Source organism: Molossus molossus, unplaced genomic scaffold (genome assembly GCF_014108415.1).
Source record: "Molossus molossus isolate mMolMol1 unplaced genomic scaffold, mMolMol1.p scaffold_m16_p_11, whole genome shotgun sequence".
Classification (NCBI taxonomy): domain Eukaryota; kingdom Metazoa; phylum Chordata; class Mammalia; order Chiroptera; family Molossidae; genus Molossus; species Molossus molossus.
The window spans coordinates 18,842,398-18,867,396 of NW_023425346.1; the positions used below are offsets into that span (position 1 = coordinate 18,842,398).

The 24,999-nt window shown below is 35.6% G+C and overlaps 1 protein-coding gene across 16 annotated transcripts in view; it reads left to right on the forward strand.

The window, feature by feature from the left end:
• Window positions 1-19,148, forward strand: part of CCNT2 (cyclin T2) — a 38,334-nt gene extending 19,186 nt beyond the window's left edge. For 8 of the 16 annotated variants that reach the window (XM_036253394.1, XM_036253397.1, XM_036253406.1 and 5 more), the window contains 7 exons: window positions 1,427-1,555; window positions 4,405-4,465; window positions 7,145-7,222; window positions 10,301-10,346; window positions 11,999-12,162; window positions 14,478-14,548; window positions 14,992-19,148. In XM_036253394.1, coding sequence (XP_036109287.1) covers window positions 1,427-1,555; window positions 4,405-4,465; window positions 7,145-7,222; window positions 10,301-10,346; window positions 11,999-12,162; window positions 14,478-14,548; window positions 14,992-16,419 — 1,977 coding nt within the window. In that variant the 3' untranslated portion in view covers window positions 16,420-19,148. Of the gene's footprint in view, window positions 1-1,426; window positions 1,556-4,404; window positions 4,466-7,144; window positions 7,223-10,074; window positions 10,169-10,300; window positions 10,665-11,998; window positions 12,163-14,477; window positions 14,549-14,991 lie in introns of those variants that run through there. The other 8 variants (XM_036253398.1, XM_036253395.1, XM_036253407.1 and 5 more) reach the window with 7 other exon arrangements.
• Window positions 19,149-24,999: the final 5,851 nt, after the last annotated feature.

A 24,999-nucleotide genomic window follows, 5' to 3' on the forward strand; every position in this document is an offset into this window, starting at 1 on the left:
CTTTAGCATTCTGAATTTCTAAAAAAATTTTGTTGTTGTAATTTTAATTCCAAAAGATGAAAATAATTTGAAAGTTCCAAGTTGAAATTACTCCTTTTATTATGGTAACATTATTTCTGGTTGTTTGGAGCCAAACTCACTTAATTTTAGGTTTGTTTTAAAGATTTATACATCAGGAAGAGAACTTATAGTCATTTCTACTCATTTACTCATCTGCAAATGCATTTGGAATAGAGAAAGATCCCTTTCAGATCCAAATTCAGCAATTAAATTTCATGTCTCCACAATGAAATAAAGGTTCCACCTTTCTGTATCAGAACTTTTCTTTTGTTACCTACCCAAATCACATAGCATGATTTATGCCCCTCTCATCCCATCTCTTTTAACATTGTTTCTGTATAGTGATTGATGACCCCCTTAGAAGTTATCTTTTCATTAGATATTTTTTAATTTAAATTTATTGAAGTAACATTGGTTAATAACTTTATAATAAATTTCAGTTGTACAGCTTTATAATATATCTGTATATTCCATTGTGTGCTCACCGCCCAAAGTCTAGTCTCCTGTCACCATGAGATATTTCTCTTAGGTGATCTTAGAATGTTATTTGAGTTTAAAATGTGCCCATTTTCTGAGTCAGCAGTTTTTTGGTTTATTAGTAACTTCAGGGGTAAATATTTGTTCAAAATTGGTGTTTCTCTGTTAGTCAATGTCTTTGTTAGTGCTATGTTCTTATATTTTAATTCATTGAGCATAACTTAGTAATGCTTAAAAATGGCTAATTTTTTTTATCTCCACTTAACAGTGTTTCTACTCTGTTGGTTTGTCTTACATGTTTATTTCCTGTTTTTGTTTTTTTTTGTGTGTGCTACTTTAAATGGTATTAGTTAAAGTAATAGAGATATTAGGTAGCAGTTTCATGTGCACAATCCTCATTTTGTCTTGTAGATCCTTTTTCTGTCTCTCAAGCAAGATTGTGTAGCTCTTAGCCACACAGTGAATTACTGATTAATTTAGAAAACCCTAGAAAGTGGTGACTGCTCTAAAAGAAGGGAAATCTGGGTATACTTTACCCACTGTTCATCTTTTTTTAAAGCTATGGCTTCATTCCTTGTCTTGAGGATTTTTTTCCCCTTTGCCTTCACAATGTGCATTAATTAAACTTTCTCTTGGGTAAAATATAAGTCTTTTTTCCTTTTTCCCTTTAGTATTCTACTTGCAAAACAAAACAGATTTTATCGATTAGGGTAACTAGTTCTATTTAATGAATAACTTTATTAAAACTCTTAACATCAATCTTTTCATAGCCCAACTAGCAATTCATACTTTTAATATTGCATTTCTTCCTTGCATACCCCTCCCCATTAGAAAGTAGGTTTTTCCAAAATTAATTTGTTTTTAAATCAACATTTTTTCTTTCCTACAGATAATATCACCTACTGCATTATTTTTGGCTGCAAAAGTGGAAGAACAGGCTCGAAAACTTGAACATGTTATCAAAGTAGCACATGCTTGTCTTCATCCCCTAGAGCCACTGCTGGATACTAAGTGTGATGTATGTAAAAACTGTGTTTTTTTTCTTTGTAAATTTGAAAGTTTTCATTATTTAGACCTAATAAAAATATAATTCAATTAGTGTTGCTTCCAAATGCTGCTTATTCCTATTACCACTTAGGAATGTAATGCCAGGAAGCAATCTGGCAGAAACATTTCATGTATGTTCATGAATTATAATGTCATTCTGAATCATGTAAGGGACTTTTTAAGTGTTTTACATTTTTCTGTTTATCTTCACAGCAAAACTATGATACATGTAGAGGGTAAATCATTTCACCTCCATTGTTTGGGTGTGTTCAAGACCAGAGATAAATAACTCTAAATTGTCAGCAAATGAAGGAATAAGAAAACCTCTGGGCCCTGGCCGGTTTGGCTCAGCGGTTAGAGTGTCGACCTGCGGTCCTGAGAGACCCGGGTTCGGTTCCCTCTAAGGGCGCGTACCTCGGTTGCAGTTTGTCCCCGGCCCTGGTCGGTCGTGCGGTGGCAGCCACTCGATGTGTTCCTTTCACATCGATGTTTCTCTCTCTCTCTGTTCCTCTCTCTCCCTCCCACTCTACCTGAACAAAAAAATGGGAAAATGTCCTCGGGTGAGGATAAAAAAAAAAAGAAGAAGAAAGAAAACCTCTGGATTTACCTCCAGACTAGTAATTAGTCTTTTTACAGAGTTGTTTCTGTATTTCATGCATATACTGTATACTACTACTTATCTCTCTGATACATAAAGATACATTTTACCATGCTTTCAAGGGTGGGTTTTTTGTTTGTTTGTTTGTTTGTTTGTTTGTTTGTTTGTTTGTTTTTTAATATCCTCACTCCAGGACATTTTTCTATTTTTTGTTCAGACAGAGTGGGAGGGAGAGAGAGAGAAACATCGACGTAAAAGGGACACATCAAGTGGCTGCCACCCGCATGACCAACCAGGGCCCGGAACAAACTGCAGCCAAGGTACATGCCCTTAGCGGGAACCGAACCCGGGTCTCTCTGGATTGCAGTCCGACGCTCTAACTGCTGAACCAAACCAGCCAGGGCTTTTTAAAAATATTTTAATTTTCCTAAAGAGTAATGCTTGTTTCCAAACGACTTATTCATAAGCAGTATTTTAGTAAACATTGTTTGAAAGCACCATTTTAAAATGTTCTGATACCTTAAAACAAGCAAGAATTCTAGGCCTTTAAAATCATTTTCTAGCCCTGGCCAGTTTGGCTCAGCAGTTAGAGAATCAGCCTATGGACCAGAGAGTCCTGGGTTCGATTCCAGTCAAGGGCATGTACCTCAGTTGTTGTTTGTCCCCAGCCCCGGTTGGAGTCGTGTGGGTGGCAACCATTCAATGTGTCTCTCTCACCTCAGTGTTTCTCTCTCTCTTCCTCCCTCTCTCACTCCCGCTCTGTGTGAAGATAAATAAAAAAAAAAAAAATGTCCTCAGGTGAGGATTAAAAAAGAAAAAATCATTTTCTAGTACTCTTATTATAGGTGAGTTACTTTATCAGGAACTTTTAACTACTGAATCAGTTTGATTTGGATCAAGTTTAAGGTCCAGATTAAGTATATCTGATTTTATTAGTGACATGTTTTATCCTAGATGTTGACTATTAACACATTTTTGACTGCTCATGAGTTAACTCGTGTTTTCCTTCCCAAACGTTGCGGACCGCGCACGAGTTAACTCGTGTTTGCACTTGCATTAGCTATTTCAGTTTTTGAAACTCAGAGTAATATAGGATTTTTGTATTTGTGACTCCTCGCCCTGAGGGTCGAAGTTCGAAAACCAGCACATCATTCTATGTTCTTGAAGTAGATAGGGAATGGATATCTGCTGGTTCAAATGAGTGCAGCTCAGAACCCAACGTGCAGTTTGCCCAAAAACGTGCGGTCCCTGGCATATGCCATAGAGATTTCTATGCGGTATGCAATGTGTTAATGTAGTCATTCAATAATAGAGAATGTTTGATTGTTCAAAAATACAAAGTACTTAAAGTTAATAGTATCTAATTTTACAAATCCAGAAATATTTCTTGAGGTTACTTAGGATATTGTTCAAATAATAGAAATCTGTGTTTTAAATATCAGTTCAGTGACCTTTTCAAATTGGGGCATAAATAAAATTTAAGGCGCTTTCACTTTCTGGGTTTAGCAATATGTTCTTACATAAATGAATATTTATGTGATATATTGTTTTCTTATCACCTTAGTCATCTTAGTCAGTTGTCATGATCTAAGAATGAGATGGCAGAAAATTTTTAATACCCTTTATTTCCAGAGTAATTGCAATAGGTGAATAATTTATTGATGCCGGATATAGATACATTATTTAATTTTTTTCTTTTATTCTAGAGATTATGTGGTTTGTTTTTATTTTATTTTTTGTTTTCTGAAGAGAGGAAGTTAATTCTAAAAATAACTCACTCACTGTGACTGTCAAGGAATTACCACATGAAGTATCCTAGATTAAGTTGATAAGTCTTTTCTTTAAAGATGGGTTTGAATTTGGTGTTCTTACTTGGGTTGGTGCTTCCCGACCTTAATGTGTCTTGAAGCACCAATAATACCTAGGTGAAGTTTTACATTATAGACTGGAGATCTCTTTTGTTCTGCTTAGCCCACCCCCTTTCATGTTAGGTTGTTTTTTGGGGTTTTGCTTTGTTTACATTTTCTTTACAGAAGTAATTCAATTTAGACTTGTCACAGAATATGTTTTCTCTATCTCCCTCAATTTATTTCCTTCATATTTTTAAACTACTCTAGTTCTTTTGTAGTCATCTATAATTTCTCATGAGATTTAATGGTCCCATAGTCTAATAGTGTTATGTTTATCTTAAGCATTTTAATATTACTATTTTTATCTGGCAGGCTTACCTTCAACAAACTCAAGAACTGGTTTTACTTGAAACCATAATGCTACAAACCTTAGGTATGTACTTACATCATATATTTTTGTGTGTGTTCTTCAATGCAATACAGTAAGACCTTAATGTCATCAATTGGTTTTGGGACTTTAGGTGAAACAACATATAACAAAACCAGTTTACCATAGGCTAATTGATACAAACAAGAGTTAAGTTCCTGTCTGGCTGATGTGGCTCAGTGGTTGAGCATCGACCCATGCACAAAGGGGTCACAGGTTCAATTCCCAGTCAGGGCACATGCCTGGGTTGTGGGCTCAATCCCCATAGCAGGGCATGCAGAAGGCCGCTGATCGATGTTTCTCTCTCTCCCTCTCCCTTCCTCTCTCTCTCAAAATCAATAAAAACATATTTAAAAAAAGGTTAAGTTCCTGTGTTATAACAATGTCAAATGAAAGGACATTATTCGAGGACCTGCTATATTTTATCTAAATAAAGGAAAAAATTTCTGTAGTAATTTTACTTTGATGAAAGTTTCATCTTTAAACAAAGTTTGGGGCCAGAATATTATTGCCTGGTTATAAGGAAACCATTTGTTTACATTTCATTTCACTTGGCATAAACAGCCTTTGATGTGATTTTAATGTTTTCAGGCAGGTGAGATACTGTGCTTCATCTGGCTTTGCATTGGAGAATGAAATGTTCTTCTTGAGCTGTTGCATATGTTTGTAATATATACAAACATAAATGGCAGTTCTTGTTCTCCTAGAGCTTATAGTCAGTATTTAATGAATTTATGTCATTTTTAATGTGACATAGTAGTTAATTAAATGTTGAACATCCTTTTCTAAGTTATATTGTCTGCAGAGTTCATGCAACTTAAAAGATCATTTATTCTTATGTTTCACTTTACTGTGAAAAAATTGAGGCTTAAGATAGTTTTAATTTGTGTAAAGTTATATATTACTTCTCGAAGAACATTGTCTTTATGGAGATCTGGGTTTAAATCTATAGGCCTCTGACTTGCTTTATAAAATTGGGCAAAGTTCCCCCTTTACCTTTCATACCTCCATTCTGTATGTGTGAGGTAGAATAATAATGCCTGCCTTAACATTGTGAATTTGGAAATGAAAGACGATGTGTAAGAAAAATTGCCACATAGTGTGTGTGTGTCATAAATAATCATTATTTATTAGAGTAGTTGTTTTTATTTATTCATTCGCAAATGTTGAATAGAAGTGATAATTACAGTTTCTCATGACAGATTCTTTTTATTACAAAAGTAGCTATTTTGAAATATATATCACTGCTTAAAGTTTTAATAGTATAAAGAGATACAAAAATAAAAGTGAGAATCTTCTCATTCCCTCCAAGTCTAATAATGTAAATGTTATTGTTTTATTATATAAAACGACATAAATATGAAAATTTACAAATATTTGTATAATGAAACTTGAAAAAGAAAAGTATATTAATTTTAAGTAATATAAAGTTATTTTAGTTAAAATTCTGTCATTTGCATTGTTTATGACAGATTCTTAAGCACAGAGATTTGGGGGGGGCGGGGATACATGCCCCTAGCGGTAACCGAAACTGGTACTCTGTGGTCCGCAGGCCGATGCTCCAACCGCTGAGCCAAACCAGCCTGGGCAAGCACAGAGAATTTTAAGGGGAACATTCGAATGTATAAGATATACCTCTTTGGCTTTCATTAAAGTATGATTTTGTAGGTTTAATTACAATAGACATGTAAATAGACCATACAGTAACTATAAATCCAGATTACCTGTTTATTAGGTAATCACTTACTGCTTCTGAAGGCATTAGATGTGACCTTGACGTTTATAAAAAAGGAAGAACCCTACCCTACTTAAGGGTTGATTGAACATTGAAAGCTTTTCGACATTTTATCTTTGGTTTTAGAAGTAGTGATGTAATGAATCGTGAGGCCTACAAGGTGTACTTACCTTAACTATTTTATTATTAATGAAATGTAGTTATAAGCTAACTGTCTGAAACCCTTTGGCATACTAAGAAAAATAAGAGCACTATATTATTTAAAAGGTCATTTCTTACATTGTAGTCCAAAAGTTATATTTATGAAAAATGTTCTTTTCACATCTTCTGAAAGAGTTGGAATACACTCAAGAACCCCAGTAAATTCAAATTAAAATGGTGTGTTGGGGGGGGGGAGAATATATTACTTCTCAGCTGGTGTGGCTCAGTGGATTGAACATCATCCCATGGACTGAGAGGTCCAGGTTCAATCAGTTCCCAGTCAGGACACATGCCCAGGTTGCCTGCTCAATCCCCAGTAGGGGACAGCAGGAGGTAGCCAATCTCTCTCTCATCATTGTTTCTATCTCTCTAAAAAAGAAAAGAAAAAAAGAAAAAGAAATGTATTACGTAGTTGAATGCCCTGCTTAACCTGTGGAGCCGCCTTAATAGTTGTATTTGTCATGATTTAAGTTTGTTTTTAACATGAAGAGAACCTCATACTGATTGTAATTCAGAATTCTAAATGAATATTACCCCCTGGTCTATAAATAACCTTGATAATCAGTTTTCATAATTGGAACATTGTTTTTGAGAAAAAATTTCTTATCATATATAATGATCATGTCAATGATAAGAAACATTGTCTTTGGGTTTTTTTAATAGTGAAAAATATATTACACATTTATGGTTGTGTGGTGAATGGCATTTCTCAGGCAAGTATTGTAGTGGTAAGTGATTGGGGAAAAAAGTGCTTTTCATTTCAGGTTTTGAGATCACCATTGAGCACCCACACACAGATGTGGTGAAATGTACCCAATTAGTAAGAGGTAAGTCATCTTTGAAACTTTTTAACTAAGTATAGTGTTAATGATTTTTACTGCCTATCATTGATTTGAATGCTGTTATGTTCTAATAGCTTGTTCTATATCTACCAGTCACTTAGCTTCCTTTACACTTCAGCAAGAGTCTTATTTCACTGAAAAATTGGAGGGCTTCCAAATTTTACAACTGTTTACCTCCCCACTGGCCTTTGCCTGTCCTATTTCAGTTAATATTTAAGATGTAGGCCATTAACACACGGGTGCAGAAAATAGTATTAATTTTTGATTTATGTCAAACTTTCATTGACTCCTTGAAAAGATTCCAGTATAAGAATTTGGAAGTCAACCTCAAATTTTTTTACATAAAAAATTTCTCTCTTAGCAGATGTGTCATTTTTGTTAATTTGATCAAAATTGGTTTGATACATTTTTCACTGTTCTTTAGTATTACTAAAAATGGTTTCCTTTTTGTGTATAATGAGAAAATAATTATATAGCATAATACATAGTGTGTGGTGTGGCTATTATACCTTTTATAAACAGGAGCTTTTGTAATTTTTGCTTTTCTGCTTATAAAGCATGTGGTACAGATTTTTCTACTCTTGTTAATGAATCCTAAATATTCCTAGAAATATTTTTTACGCAGTTGCATGTTGTTATACTACTACTTCTGCTTTCCTGTTTCCCATTAGAAGTGTTATGTACTAATAGCAATCCCTTGGGATCTTTAGTGTACCTTTTTCTGTTACTTCCTTTTTGAAAATTAAATTTTTCAGTTTCATTCTTTTACCACCAGACTTCTTTAGGATTATTCTAAACAAAATGGGTAAGACTTTTAAAGGCCTTGTTTTGTTTTTTAGTGTTTACCTAAATATTCTCACATTTTATTCATTCTAAACTGAATTAATTTTATACCTAGCTAGGATTTTGTTATGTTATGGCTACATTAAATTAAAAAAAAAAAAAAGGGCTCTGCTACCTGATACCACAATGTTTTTGTTAACAACTGGACCTCTAAAAGGGCTATTTATTTATTTTTTATCCTAATAGTACATATTGTCATTTGTAAACTAGAACATAACTAGAGTTCCTGCTCTTCGTGGTCATATGAAAGTATTTTATAGTACATTCTCATCCCCAGTATTACAATGTAGTATAGATTTGTATAGATAACTAGTGTAGATGTTGAATTAAGAAAAGGGGGGAAGAAAACTGAGTTAGTTCTTTTTTTCTGAAAACTTGAAAGGGTAGATAGACTATTTTGTCAGTGTAATGGAAGGCCATATAATTTGTTTTAAATTGGGTGTAATGAAGGAAGATATTGATATAGGTTAAAAGTACTTTAGTAGAAATTGAAACTGAATTTTCAGGTTAATATTGTAAAGTCTTAGTCAGCTTTTTTGAAATCCTTTTTCAAAGTTTATTTTTTTTTTTTTTACATTCTCCTATATCTAAAGAAGCTAGAGACATAAAAGAACATTGATTTGCAAAATAAAATAGTAAATTTTTTAAAACATTTACAAAAACTAGAAATTTGATATATCATCCAAAGCAAAATTTTAAAATACGATTTTTTTTGTTGTTAATGTTTAAAATGTGACTGATTCTTAAATTTCAGTACAAATCTTATATATGTTTAACCTCCTTTTGTCTGACTAACATTTCAAGTAACTATCGTTTGTATCACACTCCATTTAAGAAATGTTCTTTCATGTTTGGCTGTCTTTTTTCTTTGCTCTATTATAAGTTTCATCTAACAAAAGAATGTTTTCCCTACGTTCTTCCTCTGTTGCACAGTGATAGGTTATTGACTTTAGATATATTCCGAGGTGAAAACTATGGCAATTTAAAATTTCTTCTGTATATTTTGAGTCTTGTGAAGAGGGTAGATGGTTTGGCTTCTTTCAAGTCCTTTACAACCCTCACCTCCCACAATGAGAAAATTGGTATTATACTCCTTTGCTGCAGAATTGGCTGATGTCATTTTACAAGGACCTTTCACTTTTTACATTTCTCCTTCCTTCCCCACCAGGAAAGAATACAGTACTTAAGTCACTGTCTCCAAGACATCTGATGCTTTGACACTCTTCCTTAGCACAACTCTGATAAGCCCAAATCTCTTTTTGCAAAGATTCACATGGGGTGACAGGGATTACAGGTGCTACAGATAAAAATAGGAGGCAAGGATTTTGAGGCCTTTTAGAGAGGGGTGAGTTGAAGGGGACTAATCTTAGTTGAAGCAAAGGGGAAAGGTATGTCAGCAATTATGAATGTGGTTGGGGAAAAAAGGGTGAACTATAGCAGAATCATCCCTGTTGGGAAGAATAAGAAGCAGAAATGGAGAGGCTATTTTCAATTTCAATGTCTTCATTTCAATTTGGGTGTGGGGAGTGGGCAGAGGGGGGGACCCAATGTTGAAGCATACTGATTCCCTCTAGAATACTGGTATCATATCTAAAGTTCTCATTAATTGGAGTCTATAATTTTTAAAAAAATAATACAGTAAAGTTTCCTATGTCTATGTCCTTATAATGTTTCTAGGTCGTTTATTCTCTGTTGATGCTTAGTAGCATGATGAAAAACTGAGCAGTTGTGCTGAGTGTGGAGGGTGGGGGTTTGTTTTATTTTATTTTCATGGAAGTACTTAAGCCAATTTAAATATGACTGAAGATTAAGTCTGGCAAGCAACTCTTTGTATTTTGTATTAGACTTCAAAATCTTTTTCTTCTTCTTCCTCTTCTTTTTTTTAAATCCAGGAGAATGCTTTATTGCAACTTTTAGCTGACTAGATGCTTAACTTAGTAACAAGTTTAGCCCTTGTAACTGGCTAGCTAAAAGCAAATCGGCTTGTTTCTCAGATCTTTGGGGGATAGCAAGAAACATTTGAGTGAATGTTGTTGAAGATTTTCAGTAGTATAGAAAATGATGGCGCTCTTGTGATATTTGTAAGTAGTAAGTAAAATTTACTTTTTGTGTACACATCTTTGAAGTTTTTGTTGTGTTGAGAACTTTTTAATGGTAGCATGTTAAAGCTGATAGTATTGTCTTCGTTTTTTTTTTTGTTTGTTTTTTGTTTTCTTACAGCAAGCAAGGATTTGGCACAGACATCCTATTTCATGGCTACCAACAGGTTGTTATCCTGACCCTCTTTGTTGCACTGTTGTAGCACACTATAGCTTCCTTTAATGCAGGGCCCCCTCAATGTGTCTCTACCCTTGTTGCAACAGGAGACTGGACCATCTACTGTGGTGGTACCTTCCTGTCTGCTTTGCGGTGTATTGTACAAGGGACTTTGGGCACAGAGGGGTTAAATGCACAATGTGAAGTGTAGTGGTGCTTTCTGGTGACATATTCTCGATTTGTGAGTGCATAAGTCTAAAATTGGTAGCCTGAATAGCAGCTAAAGATTACAGAGAGCTAAACTTAACGTAGAAATTCGAGCAACTTGGTAAGTATAAAGCTATTTCTAGTTTATAATTATAGTTAAATGACAATTTTTAAAATTTCACTTTGATCCAATCTTAACTTTAATCATTAAAGTTTATTTAATAAATAAAATTTATATAACTTGGGATTTTTTTCCCGATAATACCCACTAGTAGTAAATTAGAAGTAGTCAACTCCTAACAGTGTCTGGATCTGCATAAGTACAATTTTTACTTTTAAAAAAACTTACTTCCTTTTCAGTTTATATAAATAAAAAACTGTGGGTTATGATTAATTAGTAAACATTTTTATCACTTTTGAAACTGAAGTGGAAGAATAGTTTTTAAAAGCCTTTAATATCTAATATAAAATTCTGTTCTGTATTGATTATATTAATAATTTAAATTTGTTTTTTAAATGGGTCATTGGGGAGTAGAGGACCAAACCAGCTTTGTGTGGTCCTTAATTTTTTTGTGACGCTGTTAAGTATTATTTAAAACTTTGGACTGGCAAATATAAATGTATTTTCTTAGATATATGTTGTTGGGATTTAACCTCTAACCTGAGGAATTCTGAACAACAAAACCAAAAAAAATTTTTTAATTTAAAATTTTGGTTAGAAAAGCCTATTTATGATATGTTACATGCCCAGTATAGTAGAAGGAGAAAAGTAGTATTTTTGTAGTATATAGCAACATTGTGCCTTGAAGCTATTGTGCAAAAGGTAAGTTTTTTCTGTGGCTTTATTGAAAAGAAGACAGAGATTTACATAGATAAGTTTTAAATTCTCTTTAACTTACTTGAAAATTATGTTTTTAAGCCACAGCAAATGGTAGAATCCCTGATTATAAGGCATTGTTGAAATTTGTCATTTATACAGAGTCCTCTGTTTTTTTGGATTTTTTTCCCCACTTTTTTGCTATGATATTACAAAAGAAACAGAAATGCCACCAAAAAATTTTGTGTTGTACTGTATATAGTAACTATTGGAAATAGAAGTATATTAGATATATCTTTCCCTCCTTCTATAAAGAAATAAAAATAACTTTGAATTTTTATGTAAAAGCAAAATTCATAAATATTAACATATTAGCAGTATTAATAAAATATTAATATAATACTCTGGGGAGTAAGAGTATGGGGAATGTTCATAATCTATATAGGTTTTTTAGTACTAGAATTTTACAACTATAGTGTTAGCTTTTTATTTAATAAAATAAGGTTTTGTACTCTAGGCTTACAGAAGAAAACCTTTGTAATTCTGTTTTTGCTTTAATCTTACTGGTAAATGTTTTTTCTTTGTTTTACATATTTGAATTTCTATGGCTCTTCATTTTTAAATCTGCGCCACAACAGTCTACATCTTACCACCTTCTGTCTTCAGTACAAACCAACAGTGATAGCATGTGTGTGCATTCATTTGGCTTGCAAATGGTCCAACTGGGAGATTCCTGTGTCAACTGATGGAAAACATTGGTGGGAATATGTGGATCCTACAGTTACTTTAGAATTATTAGATGGTAAGTAGAGAAAATAAATCTTTTTTTACACTAAAAATATTTTATTTTATTATGGAGAAATTCTACCTATTTCTGTATAGGTTTGAAAACTAGTGAATCCATGCACTCATGCCCAAATGAACAGTTACCAATTCTGGCCAATTCAACATCCTCACCTGTGGTTATTTTTCTATTTTATTTTTAATCTTCACCCTAGGATGTTTTTTTCATTGATTTTTTTTTTTTTTTTTTTAGATAGAGTGGAAGGGGGTAAGGAGAACATCCATGTGAGAGAGACATCGACTGACTGGTTGCCTCCCTCATGACCCCAACCAGGGCAGGGATCAAACCCTTTGGTCTGTGGGCCGACTCTCCAACTGCTAAGCCAGTGGTTCTCAACATTCCTAATGCCACGACCCTTTAATACAGTTCCTCATGATTATGCAGATATTCTTTTCTTCTTCAAATTTTTGCCCACTAATTTTAAAATTAGTGGTGACCCCCAACCATAAAATTATTTTTGTTGCTACTTCATAACTGTAATTTTGCTACTATTATGAATCACCATCAGAAATATGTGTTTTCCGATAATCTTAGGCGACCCCTATGAAAGGGGTCGTTTGACCCACAAAGGGGTCGTGACCCACAGGTTGAGAACCCCTGCGTAAGCCAAACCATCCAGGGCACCTTTATTGATTTGAGAGAGAAAAACATCAATCAGTTGCCTCCCATATGTTCCCTAAACAAGGATTGAACCTGAAACCTGAGTATGTGCCCTGACTGGGAATTGAGTCCACGACCTTTTGGTGTACGGGATGATGCTCCAACCAACTTAGCCATGGCAGCCAGGGCTCCCCTATAGTTAGTTATATTGATGCTAATCCCAGATATCATTTCATCTATTAAATTTCAGTTTGTATTAAAAATATAGACAGAAATATAACTATAATTCTATTTTAACAATTTAGTAATAGAATTAAAAGTATAATTACATGAACAAATGAACAGGATAAAAATAAGGATTCATTAGCTTGAAGAAAAATAAATTGAATTATTTTATTAACCACCACTGAATATCTAAAGCCCTTTGAGACTTTTTCAAACTCTAAAGATAAACAGTGTTGAGTTTTAAATGTATAGAGGCAAAGTCGGTTTTTGTCGCAGAAGATTTGAAACAGTGAGCTAAAGGTATTTTCCAAGTAACATTCCTTGCTCTGTAGTTCCACTGATGAAGTGTGCCATGTTGTCTTGCATTATTATATGTGAGTTGACAAGAGATTGCTGTATGTGTTCTATAAATTGAACCTGGAATTTGGGAATCTCCTGATTTCTGGGTTGAGAAATAAGAGGCCCTGCCCAATTTGGCTCAGAGGTTTGAGCATCGGCCCATGGACCAGAGAGTCCTGGGTTCAGTTCCTGCTGGGGGCACGTACCTCAGTTGCAGTTTATCCCCGGCCCCTCGTGTGTCTCTCTCACATCGATGTTTCTCTCTATCTCTTCCTCCCTCCTGCTCTATCTGAAGAGAAATGAGAAAGTGTCCTTGGGTGAGGATTAAAAAAAGAGAGAGAAGTTGGCCAGAGGTAGGAGATTGTTGGAGATTAAGACATTTTAGCCATGTATTATAGATTTCAGAAAGGAAATAGATAACACTTATACTTAATAGATATGCCTAAACTAGTATGTTGGGTTTTCAGCTTGTTCTTTCTGTGGGCTTTCCCCGATTTCCTTTACAAAATTTGAAGCTAATAGAAAATAGAATTTACATCTGTTGCACCTGAGGCCAGCCAATACCACAGAAATGCATCTTATTGCTGCATCTTATCAGGGGTACATCATGTTGATATGTCTTACTGCTAGTAATGATAACCATGATTACTTGGTTAAGGTGGTATCTGCTGGGTTTCTCTATTGTAAAGTTACTGTTTTTCTCTTTGCAGTTAATAAATATCTTGAGGAAGATATGTTGGGATTATACAAATATTCTTTTCTTCTTCAAATTTTTGCCCACTAATTTTAAATCTATTTAAAATAGTGGATCTTGCCTGCAACAATTATTACTACTGTTTTTTTGCCTAGTAGAGGTTTCTATTTGGGGAAAATATTTTTTTAATGCTACTAAGTTTTCCAGAGATTCTGAGTAAGCATATAAAATAGGGGTGGGGGAGTGATTTTCTTTAAAAATACAAGTTCAGAGCTGTGTCTACTTATATATGCTGAAAGTTGAATAGGAGGTTGATAGTGAAGTAGACAAACTCTTGAGGTCCCTTTTTAATATTGCCCTCTTCAGAGAAATTTAAAGGCACCTTCTAAGTTACAAATTTAAATTTTATTTTTAGAGCTAACACATGAATTTCTACAGATATTGGAGAAAACACCTAGTAGGTTGAAGAAGATTCGAAACTGGAGGGTAAGAGAATTGGTGGGGTTTAAAAGACTATCAATTGTTCATTTGTCTAACAATTACATAGGTAACCCATTTGAATTTTTGTGGTTGAGTATTCTTAGTTCCAGTATTCCTAAGTAATTACAATATATCATAAACTACATACACGCATAGTTTATTCAACTACCTTGTCCAATGGACTTTGCCAAGTATTTTATAAATTTTTTATAAATCTCACAATGATGGAAATATTCTTCTTTTATAAATGGGGAAGTTAAAGCCTAGACGAGTTAAGTCACTTTCTCAAATGGGTAGGCTAGGGTTAAATCTGTATCAAATTACAAAATTGGTGTTTTCAATATTTTATAGCCTTGTTTTATGCCTATAAATATGGAAATTTTATAAGCAAAGAAATGTGTATTAAATTTCTTTCCTATCATTGCTTCTTTTGTGTTTTATTTAAATAGGCTAATCAGGCGGCTAGGAAACCAAAAGTAGATGGACAGGTATCAGAAACACCACTTCTTGGTTCATCTTTGGTCCAGAATTCCATTTTAGTAGATAGTGTTACTGGTGTGCCTGCAAACCCAAGTTTTCAGAAACCATCTACATCAGCATTCCCTGCACCAGTACCTCTAAATTCAGGAAATATTTCTGTTCAAGACAGCCATACATCTGATAATTTGTCAGTGCTAGCAACAGGAATGCCAAGTACCTCATACAGTTTGTCGTCACACCAAGAATGGCCTCAACATCAAGAATCAGCAAGGACAGAACAGATGTATTCACAGAAACAAGAGACATCTTTGTCTGGTAGCCAGTACAACATCAACTTCCAGCAGGGACCTTCTCTCTCACTGCATTCAGGATTACATCACAGACCTGACAAAACTTCTGATCATTCTTCTGTTAAGCAAGAATATACTCATAAAGCAGGGAGCAGTAAGCACCATGGACCAATTTCTGCTACTCCTGGAGTTATTCCTCAGAAGATGTCTTTAGATAAATACAGAGAAAAACGTAAGCTAGAAACCCTTGATCTGGACGTCAGGGATCATTATGCAGCTGCCCAGGCGGAACAGCAGCACAAACACGTGCAGTCACAGGCAACCAGCAGCAGCTCTGTAACTTCTCCCATTAAAATGAAAATTCCCATCACAAATGCAGAAAAACCTGAAAAATATATGGCAGATAAAAAGGAAAAAAGTGGATCACTGAAATTACGGATCCCCTTACCACACTCTGATAAAAGTGCCAGTAAAGAAGAACTGAAAATGAAGATAAAAGTTTCTTCCTCAGAAAGACACAGCTCTTCTGATGAAGGCAGTGGGAAGAGCAAGCATTCCAGCCCACATGTCAGCAGAGACCATAAAGAGAAGCACAAGGAACATCCCTCAAACCGCCACCACCCCAGCAGTCACAAGCATTCCCACTCCCACAGCGGCAGCAGCAGTGGTGGCAGCAAACACAGTGGTGATGGGATACCACCCACTGTTCTGAGGAGTCCTGTTGGCCTGAGCAGTGATGGCATGTCCTCTAGTTCCAGCTCTTCAAGGAAGAAGCTGCACATCAATGATGCATCTCACAACCATCACGCCAAAATGAGCAAAAGTTCCAAAAGTTCAGGTAGTTCATCTAGTTCTTCCTCCTCTGTTAAGCAGTATATATCCTCTCACAACTCTGTTTTTAACCATCCCTTACCCCCTCCTCCCCCTGTCACATACCAGGTGGGCTACGGACATCTCAGCACCCTCGTGAAACTGGACAAGAAGCCAGTGGAGACCAACGGTCCTGATGTCCATCACGAGTACAGTACAAACAACCAGCATATGGACTACAAAGATACATACGACATGCTGGACTCGCTGTTAAGTGCCCAAGGAATGAACATGTAATCATTTGTTTAGGTCAATTTTTCCTTTACTTTTTTAATTTAAAAATTGTTAGAATGGAATCCTCCTGATCTAGCAGTGGTAACATCTGCTATTGCTGCCACTGTTTCAATATTTGTAAGTGCTGCTTTTTCTTCATTCTGAAAGAAGAGATTATAGTAAACAAGTCTTTATCTCCACATATGATAGTGTTATAAATACTGTAAAAGCATGGAAGGTGCAAAACTCAGTATTTCTACAATTGCAGCTAAGAACATTAGGATGAATGGCTGGCTGCTTCTAGGAATATAAGATGCCTCAAGCATTTGTTATTTATAATTTGAATACTGTAGCTATAATTTTGTTGTCGCTTGGCTTTTGAATGAGTGTAAATTGTTTTCTTTTGTGTATTTATACTTGTGTGTATGATTTGCATGTTTCAATGTTAAAGGGATAAAACAGTATACTGAAAACTGTTTACAAGAAAGTGGAGAAAAATGTACATACATTTTTGTATGTTTAGATATTACCATAAATACTCAGGATTGGAGCTGCTTGTAAGTATAACAATATACAGAATAACTTTATTTTATCTTGTCAGAGTCCATCACTAATCTAAAACAAAGGTGGCACTTTTTCATGTTAACCTTAAACTCTAGGCCTTACTGGAAGCCTCTGAGGGGACACTTCACTACCAGATGGGTCTGCAGTGCCACAGATGGCCACATGCACTGTGAGGCACTGGGCTTCTGCCTTCAGAGGTTCTGACCAGATTGGCTGCTGAAAAAGCCCCTAATTTTCTGAAGGCTTGAAGAGGAAAAAATAAAGTTTACATACTGTTGATGTGAAGTGCAGTTAAAGTTTGTTGGCTTGTTGCAGTGCTGTAACACAGAGCTTTTAACAATGGTTATGTAGATTGCTGTGATTAGAAAACTACATTCACAAAACGTACATAATGAAAAATTAGTAAGTTTTTTCTTAAGTAAAAAACTTTCACACTACATATTTTAACAGTAAACAGGGATCGTGTTTCCTTTAGCATTCAGAGTGACACCATATTCTTAAACATAATCCTCCCCTGAAACGTGTTTGTTTGTGATGCCATATTTCTTTTTCAGGTAAATTCAGTCTTCCTTATAAAAATAAAATTAAACCTATTGCTCTCTCAGTTCTTTTATATTCTAACAATAAATGAAAAGGAAAGATCACTGTGCATTGTACCTGTATTTATAGCTTCTCAGGAACCTCTGAGAAAAAGGGTTAGCCTCCAGGTAGACAGCTCGCGGAGGTTTTGCATTTATCTGCACATCTCAGTATATTCCTATTGAGGTCAAATTGGCACAGTCATCTGATTTCTGAATAAACAATAGACATTAACTTGTTTAAAATTTGTCTTAAACACCAATAATATGGCTCCAGTTTATCAACGAGTCTTGTATTTATTCTGTGGTAAGTCTTTGAGCTTTTGAGTATCTTTGAAATGGGTTAAATTCAACTTCTGTTAGAACTGAAAGCTGTCTTAATTTTTCTTCTCTGTATATGAATTATTTTTGTTAAAGCCACTGATGTGCACAATTGTAATTTTACTCAAGTATGTTGCAGTTGTAAATATTAGAGTTTAATCGTGTGCTCTACTTTTATTTAGCAGTTAACCTAATTTTCCAGTAGCTTTATAATTTTTTTAAGATGATTGTTTGTTATTTTGTTAATGTTATTTGAATTTAAGATGCTAGGAGCCTCTTTCTAGGGATTTGCCTAGCTGGCATGTCCTAACATTTGTTCTTGTCTTGCATAACTTTAGTAATCCTTGTCATTGTGTGTAACTTTGTTGTTCTGTATGGCATATTATTGTATTCACAAACATGGTAATTTTGATACCGTTGTACTCTGACAGTGGTACATAATCCAAGGACTAGTATAGTATTAAGCTGAGTGCAGAATGAGGGAGGGAAGGGTTTGTTCTTGGTAATTTAGATATGAAATCTCTAAGGAACTATCATGTGAAACTACATAGAGTGGTTGTGCTACTGTATACTTAGGGATGATAATACCAGGAATTTTAATAAGATTTTGTAAAGAATATCCAGAAAATTAGTGAGCTTATTTTTCAGTATGACATAGAAAACAATGTGAATATTTAAGGTCTGTGACTATACTTAAACTTCACAAAGAATTTGCAGAATTGTTTTTGAAATGTGAGAATAAAGGTAATTTTGTTGAATCTTTATTGGTGCTAATGATGGACAGTTAAAAAGGTAGCTAGTGTATATTGTTATGAGTAAGTACTTATTAGTACTCCCAAAATTGAATTTAAAATGCTATGTATTCACTTTTCACTCTGTAAATGTAAATCTTTACAATGACTTTATTTATTAAAGGGCAGCCAGTTGTAATTTTTACAGGATTGTGTGAGCTATTCAAACTTTAACCTCTGAACAGGATATTAGCTTCCAAAACTACAATGGGGATAAGTATGGAAATCCTTTTAAGTTTCCAGTCCATTCAGTGAAAATCCTTATAGTTCATATTACCATGAATTTGCTTTAGCCAGCTCATCAGCCTGGTCCCAGAAGGCTCAACCAAAGAAAAAGACTCCAGTGAATGGACATTATTACTGAGTCTTCTTGTAAGTAGCCATAAATAAACCAAAATAGGTTCATCAAATTTAGGTATGAAATTCCACATGTGCAAAGTACTGTTAAGGTGAAAACATTTTTTAAAATATTTGAAATATTAAAAAGCATTATCTTTAAACAGCCTATAAAAGAGTGATTCATTTTTTAGTTGTGTTTTCCCTAGGTCAGAGATCTGTTACCTTTATGCAGAAGCACATTACATACAGTCTTTACTTCTACCTCTTTCAACTAATTTTTCAATATCGAGCTGTGCCCCCTAAATATTTGCCTTAGCTACTTTAAAATACAGTATTTTCAGAACCAAAGCCAAGGAGTATATTTTCCCTGAAGTATTCTTGGAGACCTACTTTACAAAACTGGCAGTAGTAGTCTTGATTGGTAAGACCTTACAAAAATTCTAGTTCCTTTTCTTTGTTTAACCTGAGGTTTATGTCTTACTGCAAGGTTTTAAATCTTGAAAAGCCATGTAATCACCCTTAAGTTTATCTTGAGATGTATTTATAGATGCATCTGGCTCTTCCTATGAGTATGTAGTTCATTCTGATTAGAGAGTTTTTAGGGAGTCCAAGAAAATTTCTCCCATGATACCTGGTTTCATGCAAAATTTCATGAGGGGCAAGAGATTTGTACCAAGAGATTTTAATTATGTAGTGTTATAAATCTTCAAGGTCAAGGTTTTTCTGAAAGAAAAGGCTAGCCAGAGTAAGGACCAGGTCCTGGGGCGTGTAGTCGAAACCACCAGCAAGCAAGGCTCGGTGGAGAAGACAAACATGGCCACCATCCTGGATTGATGAGGCTTTTATACAGTGAGTCTGGGGAAGAGAGGTGTAAGTTGTTACGGAAGAATTTACATTGGCTCTAGATAAAGCGGCTGGGAAAGGTGAAACGGACAGTTACAGGATAGGTACACAGGCTGTAAAGGAATTTGTTACTCTTGTGTTGGTTGTGGGTAACAGTCTGGAATATTCGTGTGTAAGCTGGTGATGGCTATTCTCTAGGTAATAATGGGAATGGCTACCTGGAAGTTAATTCACAGGTTCAACATCCATTCAGGAATGTGCACCGTCTTGATTTCAGCTATAGTTTCTGTTAACTGATTTACTTCCCGTCTCTCCCACCGTCCGGCCTGCTGTAATTTCATTTAGGACATCAGAATTTTCCTCTTGTCAGTAGGTAGCTTAATTTTGGCCTATCTCCTTGGAACTAAAAAAAAAAAAAGACTAGTTGAGGTCTGCTTCAGATAACCAATTTAAAATGTGTTTGTTACTGAATGCCTTGTTTTAAAAGCATTTAAAGGCACATTTTTTAATTATATTTGATCATTTAAATTGCTGATTTTTATCCCTTAGAAATAAACCACTGCTTATATGTAAATGACTGTTATGTACTCTTTAAGTACCTTGGTTGATGAGATATTTTAGGGCTTTGCATTTACTATAGAAATAAGACTTTTTTTAACATGGTATCTGTAAAGGAAGACAGTTCTATTCTCAAGCTATCCCACTCTTCCCAAATTTTATCTAATACCTGGTACCATGCTTAAATTGCTAGGTAATTTTAATAGACATTTTGCTGTTTCCTGTGCCCATTTGTTTCTAGTGGGCTGATTTAGACAGATTTTTACATTGGAAAAGCGGCACATTCGGCCCATGGCTGCCCATGGTGCCAAGTTACTATACAAATGTGTTCATTTGAGAATTCAAAATTCAGGTCTGTTAATACTGAAATTTGATCGCTGTTAGCTGACATGTTGCTTATTTTGTAAGAGAAATGTGCCTCTGAAACATCTTTACAGCCAGCGGGTCTGGGACACGCTAGTGTTTCCAGTCTGATACCATACATCTGTGTTTTCCACAAGGTAGAGTTGGGCTCGGCTGGCTTCTGCACCTGTGACTCCTGTTTCTGTCCTGTGTAATTTACCAGTGACTGTTCTGCCTGACAGGTTCTTTAGGTAGGTTGGTAAGCAAGGTACATTAAAGGTTGTGCAGGTAGAAGCAATTTTGTTCTTACAAAGGTGACTTAATACATTCACTGTGATCCATTAGTCTCAAAAGTAAGTTCTGAAGGCTAATTTCCTTTACTTCCAAGTTTTTGGGGGAAGCCTCACTTAAAAGCTGTTTAGTTGTTAGTTTGATTTGCCTGTTAATGAGTACATTCTTATTTTTAGTGTTTTTCAAGCAGTTTCACTTGGTTTGAAAAACTTCACGTGTACTCATTTTGTTGTCAGCAGTGATTGGGATTTCATTTTCTGAGTCCTCTAAGGACTATTGAGTAGGATGTTTGCTGATAGAAAATACAAAACAGGAATATGTGTATATGGCATGAATTCCACTAGTTATTGAGTTTCAGCTCAGTATCTGTTACAAGGAATTAATAAAATCTGTATATTGACAACGTAAATCCAAGGCTCTAACATGTCTTGTTAATGTAAATCAGAAATAACTTTCGGTCCATGGGAAATAAGGTATCTAATATAAGTTACTCTGAGTAACTTCAGGTGTCATCAAGGATTGTGGCCTCAGGGATCAGACTGTCCACATTTCAGTCCTGGCCCCACCGCTTCTTCCTACCGAGTATGGGTAACGGTCCTTAGGAGGGTGTGAGGTTTAAGGCTTGGGTGATGGGGAAGGGCTAGAAAGAATAGATGACATGGGAGAGCATCCGAATAGAGTATATATATTTGGGATATTAGAGGGAATGGTGAAGGCCAGTTTGGGTGGATTAGACACTGCATGCCAACTATTTACAGAATTTAAGTTCACTCTCATTCATACTTCGGGATTTTCTTGTTTAATCTTTTGCATCACATCCACAAAAAGCAAAGAGTAAGTATCTGGAAGGGGAATTAGCCATTAAAAAAACAATCATAAACCACTTTAATATTGCTGCTCTTCTCCAGACCCCTACTCCCCTCTCCCACTGATTTTCCTGCAGCTTCTTGAAAGAACATAGAAGCCTTGCATGGCTTTAATAAAAAAATAGAACGAACTAGGGTAGAAAAGTTACTTCTTCCAAAATGCTTATTAAGCCTACATTTGAAGTAAATGTTTTGAAACCACATTAAAAGGTTTGTCCTCATCTTATGTTGATAACACCAGTAAGGACTTACTTGTTAGCATACAATAAATTACATGAGTTTTATTTAGAGACGTTACAAAGTTGGTAATTCCACTTAAGCAATTTAGTAATAACATTTAGAGATTCACTCTACTCCATTGTTTCATCCCTCTTTTTCCCCTGCTGTTTTCAATATAATGAAAAAAATCGTGCATTTTTGTTTTAACTATGTGGACCTGCTTGTTCAATTTTGAGCTATTTCAGCTTCTCACACTGGAATGCCATATACACAAAGACTTGTTAACTTGGGTGAGTACTGGTGAAGATGTATACTACCAACATTGGATGCTTTAGAGTTGACAGATCACCTTTTTTAATACAAGTGCACCAAGTATGAGCAATAAAGACAGACCAGTAGGTTTTTGCTCATTGAACAGATGGAGGGGGGGTTTCATCTCAGAGCTACTCATTCCCTTGTGGAAGGCCCAGGATTTGTAATCATGCAGGAGGGACTGGATGAAGCAAGTAAGTGAAATACAGTGTATTCCCCGGTCCCGTACTGGCGCTCACTCTTCCACTGTGCAGCCCCTAACTCAGGCGCTGGGAAACAGCCACAGGTGCTGCAGAGCTGGAGCTACTGTCAGAAGTTGACTCGGGGAGTTACATTTCCTTTGGTTGAGCTTGGGGCCCAGAGCATGTAGGGAGATTCAGCACATAATGAAATGCACTTCTGAATGTGGAAACATGGGCATCGTGCTTGGTGAAAAGGATGGTGGTCATAGACAGGGAGGCAGTACTGCTAAGAGGAAAGCTTTCACACCATTAATGCAATCAAAATCGCTAAGAGGACTAGTGGATTTATCAGCATCCCAGTTTTATCTGAGTAAAATTTAACAATGTAACTGATCCGATGTATAAACTGTAAATCTGGGCGGCAGTCCCAGCTTCTACCTACCAGTTGGATGGCCTTGGGAAAATTATATAGCTCCGAGCCGTTGTTCATTAATACAATGAGAATACGAATTACCAACCCGAACAGCAGCCAGAATGGAATAATGTGTGTGTTTCTAATGAGAGCTCAGTGAGTGCTCCCTCCCAACCCCCGCTAGGTGCACTCTCAGCCTCCTTCCAGACCTTCCTGCTGAGGAAGCTGTAAAGGGTCAGACACCTGGGCGATGATGGAGGATAATTCCAATCTGTTATGTCTTAAAACACAGCACAACAGAAAGCTCTTAGGGCCAAGGTTGACCTATTGAAACTTAGTTTTGAAGGTTCTGTTTAGGATTCCAAAACTGTTCAGAATTCCGTATCAATAAAAGAGGGAAGGTTTAACACCGAAGCCGTGTGTCCATTACTGTGATTGTATCTATAGCATAAATATCTGACTCCCAGCCCTTTCCCCGTAAGGTTTAATAATGTTAAATAATTAAGTGCTCCAAAATAAGATATAACCATTCAGATGCTAAAGAATACTAAAGATCCCAACTTTGAAAACATTTTTAAGTTTAAGCCCGACTTCAACACAATGCTGTTTCAGTTCACGTTGATATACAAGTATAGGCATAACTCAGATACTGCAGGTTTAGTTCCAAAACACTGCAATAAAGTGAGTCATAATCTTTCTGCTGATGGGGGGGGGGGGGGGGGGCGGAACCGGCCTTCAATTTGTAAAAAAAAAAAAAGTCTGTGAAGTGCAATAGAGCAAAGCACAATAAAATGTGGTATGCTTGTAAGTAAATTAAGGGACATTCCTTAAATTCCTATCAAATATGAGAACTTACAGACAGGAGAGAAAGAATGAAGGTATACCCACAAAGACCCATCTGAGCATGTTGGCCGAAGTACAACCTGCTTTACCTCAGCAGGACTGTGTTTCACATGTATTTCTCAAACACCTGAAGCAGCTGCTTGATTTTAACAAAGTCTGATGACTGGCATTAGAATATACCTAAAGTTTGTAGTTGTACAATGTTGAAATGATAGCCAGTTTTGTTTTGTTTTTAATCTATAGATATAACTAAAAACAGTATGTGTCAATGAAATTTAGATGAATGGAGTTGACAGCTCTAGAAACCTTACCAAGGGCTTGTGATAATTTTGACAAGTTGTCCGTGATCCTTTCTGTGAGGTTTAACAATGTTTGGGACATGAAGGTGAAGAGCGACCTGAGTGGGCACGTCCTTCACTGAAGTGAGCTGAGCAGAGTGCCCTGCAAGTTTGTAATGCTGACTCAGTCCCCTCACTACCCCACCAGCTGGCTTAGGGGTCGCTAGTTCTACGCGTAGCAATGAACTAATTCACTCTGCAAATAAGGGAAGACATCAAATCATACTGTAAATTACAGGGAAAGCAGCCTGAGGTTTATGAAGCCACCTAGTATAACTCAGTTTTTTGTAGGTGCAGACCAGAGGAGTTTGGGGACCCTCTGATGAAATCCCAAGGCCCTTGGGTCTTCCTGTTAACCTTGAAGCTCCTACAACCTGCAAGGTTAAGACTGCTGCCCAAGTAAACAGAACCTAGTGTCTACTTTGAACTTCTCACCTTCTCAAGTCTCTCTGTAAAAATGTAATAAGTGTCTTGACCTACCAAGCAATTAAGTACAATTTTGTTTTTATAATTTATTTTAAACTTGATAGGACAAAAATAAAAATATATTGTATAAGCGATAGAGATTATAGTTCCTGGACAGTCAAAACTTGAACACTGGAATAGGTTTTGTTGTTACTAAGAAAATTTTCTCATATGTAAGTAATCATGCCTGAAGCTTGAAGGGACTAATACGTAACAAACTTTTCAGTTAGTGACACTGTAGGATCTGGTCAAATTGGATTAGATGGGCTTTCCAGTAGGAAAACAAAGGCCCTTAACCATCATTCCCACAGTGAAGCAATGACATTATCTGTAGTAGAAC